Raw genomic sequence first — 16,901 nt, forward strand, 5'->3', positions numbered from 1 at the left:
TTAGATGCTAGGATTTAACTGTGTGAGTTTGTCCTGGTTGTTAGTTGCTGACAGTGGGTGGTTGAGAAGTGAAAGTCCACTCCCTGCAGGGTCAGAGGTGCAGAGGATCCAGTGGTTGCTGTCCTTTTCTGCTTTATGTGAGTCCAAGAAGGTGTGAGCTGTAACCTCATACTCGTTGCCAAAGGTGGTCCTGCGGAGTCAAGACTTTTAAATGCATATTGGCAGCACATGCAGATATCATAACATGGCTTTACACTGCACTTATGGAGGTCCTTATTTCTGACTACAGGTGGATGGACAAATGAATGCAAAACTGACCCATGACAACAGAAGTGAATCAATATGGTCTTCTTCTGCCATGTTTTGACAAGAAATTGATCTTTTTAATAGGTTCATCTTCTTTATGTGGGTTGATTCTTCTCTGGCTTCCAGAGTAGTGCCTCTCTGACCTTCATGCACATTTTAGTTTTCTCTTTTTTTGACATTTCTTTTTAAATATCACATATTTTTTTTCAACAGACCTGAAACCAGGCAGCAATACTAATCAAAAACCATTCAAACACTTCATAAATCAGAGTTTTATTCTTGTCAGGGTTGGGTTATGTTTAATAAGAAAATGGAAAAATACCTCAGGACTTGATCACCCAGAACAGCCAGAGCCTGGTTTGTCTTGCAGTGTTTTATCAGCACTTTCATATTAGCCTTTAAAAAAAAGAAGCGTACTTAAAGTTTGTGTGGAAATCCTCAGAGTACAGGAGGTTAAGGACAGGGGAAAATGCTGATATTGCAACAGGTGGAGTAATTAACCATAAAAGACTTGACTTACAGGGACAGGCTGACCTGCATATTCGAGCCTTGCCAGGGGTTCAAAGTGTTCTATCTTCCACCAGGAGAGAAAGGAACAGCCTTTATCCAAGCTGACTTCTTGTAGACGGGAATACTTTGCACTCTTCAAATTAAATGACAATAATGTGAAAATGAACAAATTTGTTTCTGGTGAAAAGGACAAACATTGTTGTATTCTTATTCAACTTTAGATCTACTTCTCTATGTTTCCTCTATGAATGGTGATACATGTCAGTTAAAGGATGTTTGTATAATGTAATCTCCTTGATGGTCTGATAAATAATTCATAGTAAAACTTGATCTACCTTTTGAAAACTTTGCAGGTCACTCACCAAGTAAAGCTGAGGAAGTAAAAGAAGAGAAAGCATGAGAGCACAACGTGCAAAGTGAAAACTTGATATTAAAAGATGGAATAAAGCAAGATGAAAAACAAATATACAGATCAATTATGAATAATATTCATGATTGTTTCCTGTGTTTGGCTTCCTAATATAGTAGTATGAAATGTTTTATAACTTTAGATTGTTCTGGATTTTTTTCTTTATGAAATATATGAACATTTTTTTCGTTTATGGTAAAGCTTAAATCTGGTTGTTAAGGGAATGCCTTTTAGTACATGCTGCATTTAAAGATCAAGTGTGACAGCTTAAGCTTTAACCAGCAACTTTTAAATTGACCTTGTTCTTTACGATATTTTATTTGTAACATAGATAAACTGTTTGTGTTTGCCCTGTTGGGATTGTTTGAATAAACTACTACTAATTATACTTCTAAAACTATAATACTACTTCTTCTTTGTCAAAGCAGTCCCTTTTCTATGGTGGCCAGGAAGTGCAATAAAAATGACAAAGTCTGAAACACTTTTAAAAAGCTTGAAACAAATTAACATTAGTCAGAAAACTTTTATATTTTATAAAACAAATTTAGATTAGCAAAACAATTTTACAAATGACAAAATAAATTTCATTTTACAAAACAAATTTGCAAAAAGTCCAATATAAAATTACTTAGTCTACAATGCTTATGCAAAACTTGAAACAAATTTACAAAGTCCGTTACAAAATTACAAAGTTTGTAACACTTTTAACGAAAACATTTTAACATTTCATGAAACAAATTTTAAGATTTGAAAAAAAAAAAAATACACTTTTAGTGGGTTGAAAACAAATTCCAAAACAACAGCATCTTACAGAAAGGGACTGTACTAAATGCCCAAAGTGCCCAGGTTTTAGGTGTTGTAAAAGCGTTTCATATTCTGTTTTTTTTTTTTTTTTTTTTCTGTATTGGACTTCTTGTAAATTTGTCTGAAGTTTTATCAAAGTGTTTCAGACTTTGTCATTTGTATCCAGGTTTGTAAATCTGTTTTGTAAAACAGGATTTTTTTGTTTTTGTTTTGCTAATGTAAATTTGTTTCAAGCTTTGTAAATGTTTCAGATACAGTAATTTGTATTGCACTTCTAGACCACTGTAGTTCACAGGTATTTTAATTAGCTTTGCATTCTTATCACACAACATTCTTTATCTGAAGTTCTTATTAAAGCTGTATGTGCTTTTGCGTTAATTTACCCCGCTTGCAAAGCCACATGTTGTTCTCAGAGCAAAACTTTGCTCATATTGCAAAGTGGATCCTTCAAGACTGCCATCCACACTGTAGTCACACAAGGGATGATACAAATGTGCATTAGAGAGTGTTTAGAAAGTAGGTTCTGGTGATTTTCAGTGTGTTTCATTGTTACCTGGTGATGATGAAGGCAGTGCGTGTACATGCCTGCATGTTTCTTCCTGCACTGACCCCACATGGGGCTTTAATGCCAGGGAGAGAAGTTTTGATCAGACTATTAATGTCCGCGTTGATGCTAACTGCACTGGACTCCCTGTTTTCTCCTCCTAGATTCACTAACATCACAACATCTCCAAAATGCAGTCCTCCATCTGTGGTCACACTGAGATTTACCTAGACACAGGAACAAGAGCCATCCGCATTATAATCACTATCTAATTCAGGTGTTACTTAGGTGTTGTCTTAATTAGCTCAAATAAATTTTACCAGATTTAACATGTTCTGTTTGAGGAAGTCTACTTTCTGGTAGAGAAGTTCACCCCTCTGTTTTTCCTCTAGATACTCCTTCTTCTCATCCTGGAAAAAAAAAAACACACACACTATAAAACAGAACAAGTTGAATATACTCAAAAATATTTGTCATAACTGATGTAAAGGTCCTTAAGAAGTGGAAATGCATTTTTTTAGTATAACTCTGGTTAAAATGTGTATATTTTTTCACCCACTGCAATTTTCTCTTATGTATTTCTCAGATTTCATGTTTTTTACAATCATGCCAAGCTCACAATGACTAACAGGTGCACTTTATCCCAGAATTCCACAGTCGTTAGTTCATCATCCTTGATATGCTCAAGTTGGTCCTCACAGGTGTGCAAAATTGTCTACTGCCCAAAGGCATTCTGGGAAAACTAGGAAGATTAAGGGATGACTATCAAATAATTCGAGTACAATGATAATAAATATTTACAATAATACCAAGTACTGTTAACTTTAAATTACAAATGTGTTCTATCAATTCATAAAAATAAAGCTGCACTAGCCATTTTGGATTTTTAAGTTAATACAACTCAATTTTAAAAACCCACTGTTTGGTCTTACACTAGCAAAATTATATCACAAACAAAGTGATTGGAAATATATGGTACAGCTCGACACAATGGAATAACAATGCAACCAATCCAACCCAGATAAACTAATCATAATGCCAGTATTTAGTCAGCTCTCTTGTTCTCCTAAAATTACATCCTTATAATATGATGTACTTAAAATACATTAAAAACGTTGTAGGCTGACACGTTGTGTAACAAATATTACTGTATTTTATTTAAATGCAGAGGCCTAGGAGCAGCCTTGAACAACCATCAAAATAAAATAGGTGTGCAGGTTAACAACTGTTTGAAAATGTGGGCTAATTAATGTAAACATCTGGACGTCCTAGTAAAAACAGGCCGATAATGCTACATGTTACGTAAAATAGGCCTATTTATTTGACAAAGATTAAGAGCGAAATTTTGAAACAAACCTCTTGTAATTGCAGGTCCTCGTACCAGTTTCCAATTTTTACGTTTCCCCGATAAGTCATCACACGAAACATTTTTGCTACGTATTAACTTCCACTGTTCTTAGTAGGCAACTTATGTATCCATAAAGTGATGACGTACATTAAACTAATGTACGTGCGACCTGAAAATGTAGCGCAAGCACAGTTAGTGTTACGGTTTCCATGGTAACTGTGATTGTAACTGAAGTCTGTTCTTGGCGTTTGTCGCAAGAGGTCGTAGTTCCACAACCGCGCAGCCATACAAGAATTAATTTCTCATCTTTGTTTAACTATTTTTTTCAGAGGGGCAAAAACGAACAAATTTTGGATTTAGATAAGTTATCTTTACATATATGAGTTACATTAACCATCTTTTTATATAACCAACATATACATCTCTCACATGTGAATTTTTTGTGTATGTTGGACCTTGCACAAATACCCCCTCTACGGAAGAGTATTAGGGCCACAGAAAAAAAATTTTTAGACAATTTTTTTTTTCAATTGTGAGAGGAAAGTCAGAATTCTGAGAAAAAAAAGTCAGAATTCTGAGTTGAAATTCAGAATTCTGAGAAAAAAAAATTTCATTCGTGAGAAGAAAGTCAGAATTCTGAGATTAAAGTCAGAATTCTGAGATTAAAGTCAGAATTCTGACTTTCTTCTCACAATTGAAAAAACAAATGTCTCAATTTTTTTTTTCAGTGGCCCTTATACTCTTCTGTACCCAAATACACTGAAAGTGGGATAGTAACATGTTTCTAACACCATAAGATGTTACCACAAAGGGGGTTGATATTATTTTTTAGTCCGAATCTAGGATAGAGACATTAGCTAGATTATCATAGATAATATACTAATTTGTTTATTTATTTTAGGTATATTTCACATGTTTACCTATTACATTATTATTATTATTATTATTATCATTATTATTATTATTGTTGTTGTTGTTGTTGTTATTGTTAAGGATTATATTGTATTTCACAGATGTAATGCTGGTATTTATGATATACTTATATTGTATCAATAACATAGTACATGAATTATGTCAATAATTTTATTTTATTGCTATGTTTTTATTCTGTTTTCATTGTGCACTATGGGTGGCGTTAGTTGTAACACCATTTTACCACTTAACACAGCATGAAAAGTTGTTTCTCAAGCCTTGCTAGCAGTAGCTATGAGTTGGTTACATGTTTGCTGTGCGCTAGGTAACACATTGGTTATTAGGGTGATATTAGGTGACAGATTTGGTGACTTAATAAACGAGGTCAGGGGTGGAAAGTAACTTATTATCTAGCATGCTATTATGCTTGTATGTATGGCTGCCTGTTGTCTGAATCTTTGTGAACTATGCTGCTACCTGACTTGGCCAGGACACCCTTGAGATTTTTAATCTTAATGAGGTTTTTTAATAAAGGTCAAATAAAACCTTTTTGAGTATATTTTGAAATCTGTACTTTAGCTTCTACGTAAGATTTAACCAGAGTTACTGTATTTTTACTTGAGTACAATACTCTTGTACTCTTCCCACCCATGTTGGGTAGTGTGTAGATGTGTTTCAGTACTCAGTTGTGTTTGAATGTTGCCCGTTGCAGTTATCCCTGCTGGGGTTCTTTTGCCAGTGTTTCTGGTGGTTTGATGATTTTGATATCGGCCACATTTGCACCATGAGTGAAGTTCTCCATATAGTCAAAGTGCCCGCTTTTGACTTTAGGTGCTTTTCATGGGTGCATTGAACATATTTTTTATCAGTATGCTTTCCTTTGCTATGACGTTGACTCCTTTTTCCTGACAGAGGAGACCTACCTTGCCAAATGATTCTCAAGAGTTACTGCAGCTGTCATATTGTAAAATATAGAAGACTTTCAAAAGCATGGTTCAACTATTTGTGGTGAGACACAGTGTGAATTTAACTCTATCAGAGTTTAATTAACACCGGGTATTTCAAAGACAAGTGCAAAAAAATGCAGTGAAAGCATACCTCCCCAGAACTGTCCACAATAAGTTAAAAACTAGTAAAATGAGCGGAATATGCCCAGCCTGCATGATGATCAGATAATCAGAAGGACATTATGCCTAACATTCTCTAATAACAAATAAAGCTCTGTGTCTCATTTAACCCCAAACTGGGTTGTTCCACACTCAGCCCTACTTTGCAGCTGTTGAGAGCTTGTTAAAAATACTGATGAACAGGCCATAGAATGAAAGACATAAAGACACAGTCGGCCACAGTCTTAGAAACATTCATTTCCATGCAGTGCTTTGGTTCAGCATCAAGTCGCCTTAGCAAAACAAACACATAACAGCACATTTCCCCACACAATTCAGATTTACTCTAAAAAACATGTTTAAAAGAAAAAAGAAGAGTAAAGGAGTCTTCCATATTGGATTGGGAGAACAACATAAGTAGCCAAGTTGAGGGCACTGAATTAATAGAATTTCAGAAATGATGTGGCTTCAAATCAATTCATGTAAATCCTTCACACTTCCCTATATCTTTCACGTAGATAACAATGTTAATCCAGACTGAACCTCCTTATGTCTGCTGTCCATCTGAATTTTCTGCTGTCTTTGCGTGTTTGTGTCAGTGGCCATTTGCTCGGCCTCTGACTCCTGAGCCATTTTTGTGATTCAGTTTGTGATTTCTGTCCTCAGGTGAGTCACTGTCCTCCTCCTCTTCATCACTCCTGTCATCACCTTCCAGCTGCAGAAAGGAGAAGAGCCACAAAGGAGGGTTGTTGATGGTAGTGAACCAAAGAAAAGCAACAAGATATGTGAGTTATACAATGTGCACAGTTTCCACTCATGTCTTTCTTTCACAAAGATAAAGATGCTGGAAACACACCTTGCTGAAGATAAACTTGAACAGCATTCGTAATATGAGAAAAGCCCAGTAAATGTGGAGTATCTGAAGAACACACAACATCACATTGAAGAAGTAGTAGCCGAAGAAGGGGGGAAATAGCTCCAAGGGGTATACCCATGTACAGTGGATCAGCCTGTAGAGAACATGAACACATACCTTTGAGACAAAGATCCTCTCTTTGCATCATGTTTCATCTTTCAATTTCACACACTTACCAGAACGGAAAAATGACAAGTCTTGTTGCCATAAAAAGAACTGTGAATACCACAAAAATGGCATTAGCAGTCCGGTGCCATGTGGCATAATTTATCACTTTGGCACCCTGTGAAAGAAAAACAGGGAAAAGCATCAGATTCAGATATTTGATAAATGAAATAGTTCATAGCCAGCTCAGTCATCATAGCCATAGTCACAGGATTACTCTGACAACCTCTCAACAGTCACAGAGTTACTCTGACAACCTCTCAACAGTCACAGAGTTAATCTGATGACCTCTCAACAGTCACAGAGTTACTCTCATAGTTTGGCCAGTCAACCACCTTTCTTTTGGCAATTAGAGCAGTTAAAATCTTGCCTTTGTTTAAGGCAGTAATTGTCGCGCTGCATTTAGTGGGTTGCCTGTATGCCCGGAAAAAGAAGAAGTTGTGGTTTTGTAAACTACACACCTGCCTGGTTGTGCAGTCACTATTTCATTATGAGTGAACAGCAGTTACATGAACCAAATATTACTGTTGAGTTGAGAGGCGAAGGAAACAGGCCTGGTTGAAGTGATACTTTCGCACTGACTGGCTTCAATGAGAAAAAATTGCCCTCTAGTGGCGTTGCTGCCCTTGTTACTGAGTAACACAGGATGTCTTAAAGGAACATTTCACAACTGTTAGGGCAAACATGTCCTCTCTGGACTTTTGAATGCACTTTTTAAACCTGTCTTTTTTTTTTGTTTTGTCGTGTCTCTCTGTTCAATGTTTCATCATCATCTAAGTCCAAACTGCAACATTTTCCACAACATAAATTTGAGTTGTTGAACAATTTAGGGAATCTGGGTTGTGATTTCTGATTCATGTGCCGGCGTTTGATCCTGAGACTAGAGAGCTACTGGTTTAAGTTATAGATCAGACATCTTGGGTGCTGCTCTTAGTCTTTGTTTCTTACTGCCAAAACAACTTTGCAATCCCTCTATTCAAAAGAGGAAATCCAACTGTTTTAAAGAATTATATACCAAAATCAAAACATGTTGTGTTATCTGAAGTGCTCAAAATGATAGTCAGTGATCAGGTGAAACACTAACAGCTTCTGACTAAATTCCGTCTTTAGAAAAAAAAAAAAAACAACAACACAGCACTACCACTGCTGCCATGAAAGCTTAGACTGATCATCTATGCCTTAGATAAGAAACAGTGTTGTCGTCTCTTATTATTGACTTCTCCAAGGCCTTTGACCATGTGGATGACATGTATATTATTGGACCAATTTTTAGAGCATGCTGTTGGGTGGTTCTTGTAACTATCTTACTGGCAGAACCCAGGCTGTTCAATCAAAGGGTTCACTTCAAAACCCCAAGGGGGTACCTCGAGGTTCAGTTTTAGGACCAGTCCTATTCATTATTTATATCAATTGCCTTGGATGGAATATTCCAACTGCTTCTTTCATTTTATGATACAGTTATCTATTGCTTGAACATGCAAATCGTCAGCATGCTTTTGATTAAGTCCAAGATCAGCTTTGTCAGCTGCAACTCATGCTCCTTACATCCTCAAAAGCAGCTAAAAGAACAATGTCCAAGACAACTGTTACTGAAGACGGACATGAAATTGAGTTGTAATCTTCTTTTTAATATTTATGGTTTTTACTTAATGAAAACTTGTCTTTCAAGGAACACATTCAGTTTCTTCTCTCTTAATCTTGAAGGATAATGTGCACAACCTCAATCATTTGACTTCTGAATGCCGTTTTAATTGATGATTTATTATTCTTGTTATCATTATGGTGTACTGTATGAGTTTGAGTGTACTGGTTGTTGAAACTGTTTATTGCTGCCATTCTTGGTCAAGTCTTCCTTGAAAAAGAGAGCTCTGATTTTAATGGGAGGTTAAATAAATAACTAAACTTAGCCAATATCCAGTTCAGATAAAACTGCAGCTATAGCTTCTAATCTCTTCACTAGCTGCCATTGTTTACAGGCTTGCAGTCGCTTTTACTAAACCACACCCACAGCTACTGCCTTGTTCTCCTTGTACACCGATTGGTTTGGTCTTTCTTTAATCAGGAAGAAGTGTTTCATTTCGAGGCTTTGCAGACTGATTTGCCTCATGATAGACAAGGAATCTTGCCAAGTCATCGCTTTGCAAGGTTAACCCTAGCCTACAACACTACAACAGAAATCAGAGTGCACCAGTGTGGATATCAGCTCTGACCTCCAGCAATATGTCAGATGAGTCATGAAGTGCCATCACAAGCGTCCCGATACGAATGTAGTTTGAGATCCAGGAGAAGCTCAGAAGGGTCAGTGTGGCTATATGATGGATCACCTGCTCTTTGAAGTCCTGAACAACAAATATCAGGTAAACATGTATGCATGACATGCAAGGAAGGCCAATTTAATCTATCGTAACAACTCAAATCACATATGTAGACTTTGTTTTTAATATTAATGCTGATGAATAATACATTAAACTTAAGTGCACATACAAATATCAATCTACTCACCTTCCGTTTCACATCAAATGTGAGACTGAGAAGTAGGGAGAAGTAGAAGCCCATTTCCAGGAGGTAATACCAGTACTGAGATGGTAGCATGGACTGTATGGACAAATAACACTCACCTATAGATCTCCATCATACTACATCATGAGAAATTGCAACAGTAAAAACACTTACCTGTTTAGGAAAGCCAGCCCAAACCTCCCTCAGATTATAAAGCCAAGGTTTCTGCAGCCAACAAAAACAAAGGGAGGAGTATAAGGGGGGATTTAGAGAACGGCCTTGAAAAAAGAACGACAAGGGTAAATGCTGCCCACAGGCTCATTCATGCATGTGTGTCTGCCAGAGTGTGAGAAAAACCCTGAAGCACATACTGAGCACAGTGAAACCAGAGTCGTATATCCACACAGAGAGACAGAGGGAGAGGAAGACAAAATGAGAAAGACAAATATCCCATACTAGCAAAGCAGTGGAAAAATTGTCCAACATAAAATCTGAATACAGTTTTTTGCAACATTGATATAAAAAGGAAAGGAGGCCAAAAGTACTTACATCATAGAGCGCAAAGACTCCATAGACAAATGCAAATAAATAAAATACACATCTCCAGCTGTTGACACACAAGAAAAATGTCACATATTAAAGCAAACACACCTACACTCTCAGATCCATGTTTAATCCAACATAAAAACACAAGCACACACCTGGCTTCACAGAACCTCTTGCGGAGCCCTGCACGCTGCTGGTTTCTCCTCCTCCTAAACCAGACATGAACTTTCCCTTCTGACCAGCTGGTCTTCTTACAAAGAGACCTCACATCAGCCTTAGACAAGAGGGAAACAATCCAACTTTTACACTCTGATCACACTCTACAAGGTTCAACAAGTCATACAAGTAGCAGATGAGTGGAAGAAACCTTTGATTTACCGAACATCTAATTTCAGCTTCAAACTGCAACATCCATAAAGTATCTGAAATAATAGCTCATACTCATCTAACACTTTAAGTTTATTCCCAGAAGTCTACATTTTTTTGACAAGGAACATTGAGTTCTTAGGATTTCTGGCACCCCCCTGTGGACAAAGCAAACCTCTAATTTTGTTCCTTTCATTTTCCTGTAATAGCATGTGTAAGTGTTGTTCTGCTTTCTTTGGCAGTTTTAGGTACACTTTATGGACAAAAGTATGAGGATGCCTGACCATTACATCAACAGGGACTGTTATTATGACATGGTGTTCAGATACATTTACTTTCATTTGGAGTTGGCCTTCCTTTTGCAGCTCTTTTTGGAAGGTTTTCCCTAAGATTTTGGAGTTTTTTGTGGGAATTTGTGCCTATTCATTCTGTAGAGTTTATGAGGTCAGACAACTGATGTTAAAAGAGAAGGCCTGGCTTGCAATCTCTGTTTAAGTTTACCCCAGAGGTGCTCGATGGGGTTACGGCTAGGGCTCTCTGCAGGCCTGTCAAGTTCCTACATGCCAGACCATGTCTTTGTAGTCTTTGCCTTGTGCACTGGGGGTCAGTCATGTTAGAATACAAAAGGGCCTTCCCCAAACTGTTGCCACAAAGTTGGAAGTATAGCATTGTCCAAAATATCATGGTAAGCCACAATGCAGCTAGGCAGGTATCGTTCGGGATCTTTCAAACCCAGACTCGCCCATCTGCCTGCCAGGGATTCATTATTCCACAGAACACGTTTCTACAGGTCCACAGTCCAGTGTTGATGTGCTTTACACTGCTCTATCTGATGCTTGACATTGGATTTGGTTATGTGAGGCTTGCATACAGCTGCTTGACCATGGAAACCCATTCCATGAAGCCCCTTCACAGTATTTGTGTTTGCATTAATGCCAGTGGACACCACCTCAGCAGTCGCTGACCCCGATCTGGGATTTTATTTAGTCTTCTACTTCATAGCTGAGTTGCTGTTGTTCCTAAATGCTTCAACTTTCTAATATCACTTACATTTGACAGTAGAACTTCCAGGAGGATGACAGTTCACTAACTGCTTTATTGCAAAGGTGACATCTATCACATGGAGACTGCATGGCTAGGTGCTTGATTTTATACACCTGTGGCAACAGGTCTGATTGAATCACCTGATTACAATAATTAACAGGAGTGGCCAAATACTTTTGTCCATATAGTGTAGGTATGCTTTTACATAGAGAAGAGATTAACTTTTGAAATTAACACATTAGTGGCAAGGCCTGCACACAGTCACAGCCACATGCACTATTTTTTTCAAAACAATCAATCAGTCGGTTTTTACATAATAGCGCCGAAGCTATCGCAAGATACTTCTTAAAAGGGGCAGGTCTAGAGCATACTGTCTGATATATTAAGATCAAACGCTAATCTTCCTGATCCCAGCACTAGCAGTTTTTAGCCTCGTTACAGTGGCGAGGAAAACCTTCCCTTTAACAGGCAGCAACCTCGAGCAGAACCTGACTCATGTTGACAGCCATCTGCCCTATCATGTTTTTTAAAAAACATTATTATTGTAAAATTTGCTGATGACAAAGTCATTACAAGTTTGCTGACCTATAACAACTCTAGCCATGGTACATCTGTGGATGAAAAAAATACAAAAATCATGCATTTCAGAGCCTATGCCTCAAATCATGAGCCCAAAATCATCAAAAACTAGGCTGTTGAATATGTTGAGAACTATAAATATCTTGGACCAATTACAGACTTCAAAGTGACCTACAGTCAGCCTGTAACAAGGCACATCAATGCCTATGTTAGATTAGGAAGCTTGCTTGTTTTACAACAGCTTCTTTTATTCTGTTGAGCTTCTACTGACTCCACTTTGTCATTTTTCCTTGTGTCTTGGTAACCTGTCTTTTAAAAAAAAGAAATGCTTATAACCAAGTTGTGAAGTAGGCTTATAGATGAGCCACAACTCAACTTGTCAGATCTTCTAGCTTTACAACTGCAGCAAAAGCAGAGCTCTGTTCTTTATGACTGTTTCATCCTCTAAATTCTGAGTTTCAGCTTCTTTTCTCTGGCTGTCATTTTAATGCTCTTGAAGTGAGAACAAAATGATAGAGGAGCATTTTTTTTCCTGGAAGCTGTAGCATGTCTTAACAAAACTAGCACTTAAACTTTGGGAGGTTATCAATTATTTTTAAACCGATTTATCATGATTTGATTTAATCAGTCATATTTTAGAGGTCAGTTGGTCTGTATGTGAGAATTACTTTGCTGTTATTTGCTGTTCTTATCTTTTGAAGGCCAAAGCTTTTGTCTGTACAACAAATCTAACTTTTAGATACTAATAAAGATGCCTAAAACCTGGAACATTTCTATTAAATGGTGCTGCCCTTTAAATACCTGTGAGGGAAACCGTGTTTGGCTGCAGAAGAAACTTTCCAGGATGTGGTTTGGTTCTGCTTTCCGGCGGACCTTGTCCTTAATACCCCAAACATTAGCCAATGGTGTGGCCAGGAACCTGCAAACAGCACGGAAGCAGCATCACATTAAATTTGTGTCAGTTTTTCACACCGTCAAACTACACTACCTACACTCAACAGGAGTGCCCTGGTTCATTGCTTCGCTCAGCTTGAGCAACATAATCCCTGTATTCTGAAACCAGACATTGCTAATCTGGCTAACACACAGGCACGCTTCCCCACAGGCAGCGTGCTCTCACCTCTCAAACAGGTATCTGACAAGGAGCAGGCAGAGGGCGCAGGGCACCGTGGCGTAAAGTTGAGAGGCTTTGGCGTAGACACGACCTTCACTGTCCTCCAGATCAGACCAGGAGACGTTACCTGGCAGCCACAGACGCTCCCACCACAGCCAATCACTAACTGTCTGCAGCATGCTGGCAGAAAAGAGAAGTTTAAGACTTTAATCACATCTTTCTTTGATGTTAAATTTCAGATAGAAAAGGATAAAAAAGGAGCACAGTCATCAAGAATGAGTAGATTCTTCTGTTCAGTTTGTATTGACCAAAAAAGCTTAAAGGACTCAAAACAAGATGACATTTTTGTTAGAATAAGGTAGAGACAAACTGCAGCCAAACAACTTAGACAATCACAGATTACCAGCCAAAAATTCAGTTTAAAGCTCTTATTTGTGACTGGCTACTACCTCCTACTGGTGTTTTAGCAGTACATCCCTGTGTGTACATGCAGTCATGACGGAAGTGAGTAATTTGTAAACATAGAGCAACAATAGATATCAAAGGGCAAGAACGATAAATGAGGGTATGGAGCAAGATTAGAGAGAAGTAAAGTCCTTCCTCATGTGGACTCTGCCCACAACAGAGTGTAGATAAAAACTCTTCATTTGAGCTGTAAGAAAACTAACTTAAAAAGCCCTCAAATATGTCTAAATAAATAGAAATGTTTGTGTAATCAGAGTAATTCCCTGAGTCACTATTCAGTGTGAGCTAAGCCAGCATGGGAAGACGAGCATTCATACCTGCAGGCAGTATCCTCCTGACAAGTTCCAACAAAAGAGACGGGAGCTGAGGCAGATCCTATAGGCAGAGTGTGTGTGACAAATGTCCAATGAAAGCAAAGTTTTCAAAAGTTGACATACCAGAAAATCTAAAAATTTCTAGTTTCACTGGAGCGTCTAAGGATTTGCATTTTCAGCCTTTGGACCAGAGAAGCGGAACACGGTCACACTGAATCATCCACTCACCTTCAGTTAGCCAAGCTTCCTGGGATCTTTCTACATAAAGCCAGCCTCTTACTCATACAGTTTATGTTCTACACTTATCCACATCAGATATCAGTGTTGTTAATTCTTGTATGTTCACTCTCTCAGCCATTGTTGAGCCATTCTTCAAAGACCACTCAAAAAAGTTTGAATAAAAAGAAAGCAAATATTGACTCATGAGCTAATGCTTTCCCTGATGTCCTTCATTTGTATGTGAGGCGACAGGCTCCAGTGAGCATGTTGGTTTTGGTGTGTGTGTGTGTGTGTGTGTGTGTGTGTGGTCGCTCACCTGGTTAGAAAGAACGGGATCCTTCCCTCCCACTCTGTCTGCTCGTGTGATCACACCCAGCAGGTCCTTGAAGCAAAGGTTAGATCAGCACTGGAAAGCACTCACAGACTGTTAGAGCATGCTGTATTTGCAGTGGTGGATGGTAAACTGGAACAGTCATTAGAGTGTGCGATTGTTTGCGTATACCCTCACCTGCAAGAATTCCCTTGGAATGCTGGGAAGCCCCCACAAAGGCCCCATTCAGTGGTGAGGCAGGAGGGGGAGGAGCCGTGGCAGGTTATGGACAGAGGAGAAAAAAGGGAACTTCTACACGCAAGAATGAAACATCAATCTGCTGTAACTGCTGCTCTGGGTAATAACAAGTTTATAGGAATTAGTAACTTTGGTTATGATGAACTGCCCTCACTACTCAGTTTACACAAATTAAAGGACGGTCCACTCTGGATCTTCAGCATTAGCATTTTTAGAGGTTCAGAGGAACAGGATAGTAAAGAAATCAGCACACACATACAGGATAGTGAAATGTTTTGGGTGTTTCACTTTAAGCCACAAGGGGGCAACAGAGACAAAACAATACATGTAGCTAACACTGTAAAGTCTGTGTTTACATTATAAGAATAATGAATACAGTCGTTAATGGCTTTAAATGTACAACTTTGTTCAGTTTGACATCTCTGAAAAGCAGGATGAATGATGTTTTTTTCTTTTGCTGCTTAACACTCTGTAAAAACAAATATTAAGGCCCAACAGTTTCATAGCTTTTGTGACTCAAGAGGCCCAACTCAGTACTTTATGTTGCTACTTAGTTGACATAACATATACATATCAGATGAGCCTGAAGAAAATGTTGGCTCAAACTCAATGTTGTATCAACTAGTTATCAAAAGTGCACCCAATAAATCCTATTTTTTCCCCTCAACATTAGTAAAGTTGGATTTTTACAGTGCACAAACTATGTTATGTGGATCTCTTTGCTTTTTCTGTCAGCTCTTTAGAAAAAAAAACAAAAAAAACCCATCAAAATACAATCAGGTCTGCCCACAGAAGGCCTGATTGCCCTAGTTAGGTCCCTTAAAAGCTCAGTGGATGGGCCCTCTTCCAGGTGGGATGATTTATTAAAATCAAAGCAGGTGTGTAGATTAGTGGCATAAATGCTAACCTGCTGGCTAGCATTTGTCTCCTTTTAGGACTGAAAAGTATATTCATGTTAGTCTCAAATCTGTCCCAGAAAGTTGCCTGTTTCATTCTTTCTTGCATCCTGACATTTTGCGCAATTAAGGGCTTAGAATAATTGACATTACGTGCTTCACTGAAACCATCTGCATTGTTGATATGACAAAAAAAAAGGCTCATTCAGTTTTAAGAAAACAGCAGTATGAAATGGGTAGTTTAAAAAAAAAATAAAAAAAAACAAGATGGGTATCATTTAGGTTAAGAATAAAAAATGGTTGTTGTAGCTTAACTTTGGGGTCCAGTCTTCGTTGACCCTAATCACTCTCTCACCTCCAGCTAGTCCAGAATGCAGCAGCTAGGTGTCTTATTGATTTTAACAGGCACGATGTATCATCCCATTTTTAGAATCCTTACATTGGCTCTCTGTTTTAGAATTTTAAAGATTTTACTCCTCACTTTTAAATAGGGTTGGGTATCGTTTTTTTTTTGTTTTTTTTCTGGTACCAGTGCAAAATCTATACATTTCATTCAATGCCGGTGCTTAAACGGTGCCTGAATTGATACTTTTAAGAAAAAAAACTGCCTTTAAAGTCAGCAGAGGCGTAAAAGCTGTCTGGGTTTTGTAAATGATTAGCAGGAATATCTTTAAAAGATGCCGTGGAACAGGGGTGTTCAAACTATGGCCCAGGGGGCAAATGGGGCTCGCTGACCATTTTCTATCGGGCCCCCAGAAATTACATTAAATTAAATTAAATATGGCCCTCAATAGAGCATGAAGCTTGGGCTACACTGTATTATTCTTCTTAGTTTCAAAACAAGAAATGCTACCATGCTAATCCTGTAAATAAACATTTTGACAAGGATTTATAGCTGTTTTTTTGGGACTAAATTGAGATGACATTATAAATAGTAAAAATATTGGCAATTTAAAAAATAAAGATGTCTTGATTTCCAATAACCTTATGGATTTTAGCAGCAAATAGCCAGTAATATCCAAAGCTGACTAGGGTCCCCTGAAATCTGATTTTTCTCTCCAGAATCCTTAAAATGATTGGCCATTAGCCTCGTCAGCCATCAATTAGCCATTTAAGCATACCCAATCACTGAGCATATCTTAACCAACATTAGATTGGTTTTACAAACTTTAATATCAAAGTGAGGTCAAAAGATATAAAAGTGGCCCAACCATCCTTATCTGTATTTGGCACCAATGGAAAAAGTTTGGACATCTCTGCAGAAGAACTTG

General features: G+C 37.9%; 2 protein-coding genes across 4 annotated transcripts; both read right to left on the minus strand.

Annotated features, from left to right (window-relative positions):
* cfap161 (cilia and flagella associated protein 161) lies at positions 1-4,219 on the minus strand. Its single transcript, XM_041796502.1, has 8 exons — positions 3,930-4,219; positions 2,894-2,983; positions 2,583-2,800; positions 2,413-2,494; positions 1,152-1,187; positions 827-949; positions 629-702; positions 1-190 (listed from the first exon to the last, which is right to left on the minus strand). Exons 1-8 carry the CDS (start codon positions 3,999-4,001, stop codon positions 1-3), a joined length of 885 nt encoding a protein of 294 aa, XP_041652436.1. The 5' UTR covers positions 4,002-4,219.
* A 1,921-nt stretch (positions 4,220-6,140) lies between these two features.
* Positions 6,141-14,573, minus strand: cers3b (ceramide synthase 3b). 3 transcript variants are annotated; one of them, XM_041796115.1, is made up of 12 exons: positions 14,483-14,573; positions 13,951-14,008; positions 13,175-13,348; positions 12,856-12,973; positions 10,221-10,339; positions 10,069-10,126; positions 9,694-9,744; positions 9,523-9,615; positions 9,231-9,359; positions 7,032-7,138; positions 6,796-6,949; positions 6,141-6,654 (listed from the first exon to the last, which is right to left on the minus strand). In XM_041796115.1, the coding sequence occupies exons 3-12, from the start codon at positions 13,345-13,347 to the stop codon at positions 6,535-6,537; spliced, it is 1,122 nt and encodes a 373-aa protein (XP_041652049.1). In that variant the 5' UTR covers position 13,348; positions 13,951-14,008; positions 14,483-14,573; the 3' UTR covers positions 6,141-6,534. The 3 variants fall into 3 exon arrangements, with proteins under 3 accessions (XP_041652049.1, XP_041652047.1, XP_041652048.1); XM_041796113.1 differs by lacking the exon at positions 14,483-14,573 and adding an exon at positions 14,176-14,292; XM_041796114.1 differs by lacking the exon at positions 14,483-14,573 and having other exon boundaries at positions 13,951-14,024.
* Positions 14,574-16,901: the final 2,328 nt, after the last annotated feature.

Source organism: Cheilinus undulatus, linkage group 9, assembly GCF_018320785.1.
Source record: "Cheilinus undulatus linkage group 9, ASM1832078v1, whole genome shotgun sequence".
NCBI classification, from domain to species: domain Eukaryota; kingdom Metazoa; phylum Chordata; class Actinopteri; order Labriformes; family Labridae; genus Cheilinus; species Cheilinus undulatus.

Coding starts and splice junctions, on each gene's coding strand:
- cfap161 (XM_041796502.1), bottom strand. CDS start 4,001: ATGTTTCGTGTGATGACTTATCGGGGAAACGTAAAAATTGGAAACTGG. Junction 950..1,151: donor ACCTGCAAAGTTTTCAAAAG/GTAGATCAAGTT, acceptor TTTAATTTGAAG/AGTGCAAAGTATTCCCGTCT. Junction 703..826: donor ATGCAGGTCAGCCTGTCCCT/GTAAGTCAAGTC, acceptor TTTTTTTTAAAG/GCTAATATGAAAGTGCTGAT.
- cers3b (XM_041796115.1), bottom strand. CDS start 13,347: ATGCTGCAGACAGTTAGTGATTGGCTGTGGTGGGAGCGTCTGTGGCTG. Junction 12,974..13,174: donor GTCAGATACCTGTTTGAGAG/GTGAGAGCACGC, acceptor TGCTGTTTGCAG/GTTCCTGGCCACACCATTGG. Junction 9,360..9,522: donor CATTTGATGTGAAACGGAAG/GTGAGTAGATTG, acceptor TTTGTTGTTCAG/GACTTCAAAGAGCAGGTGAT.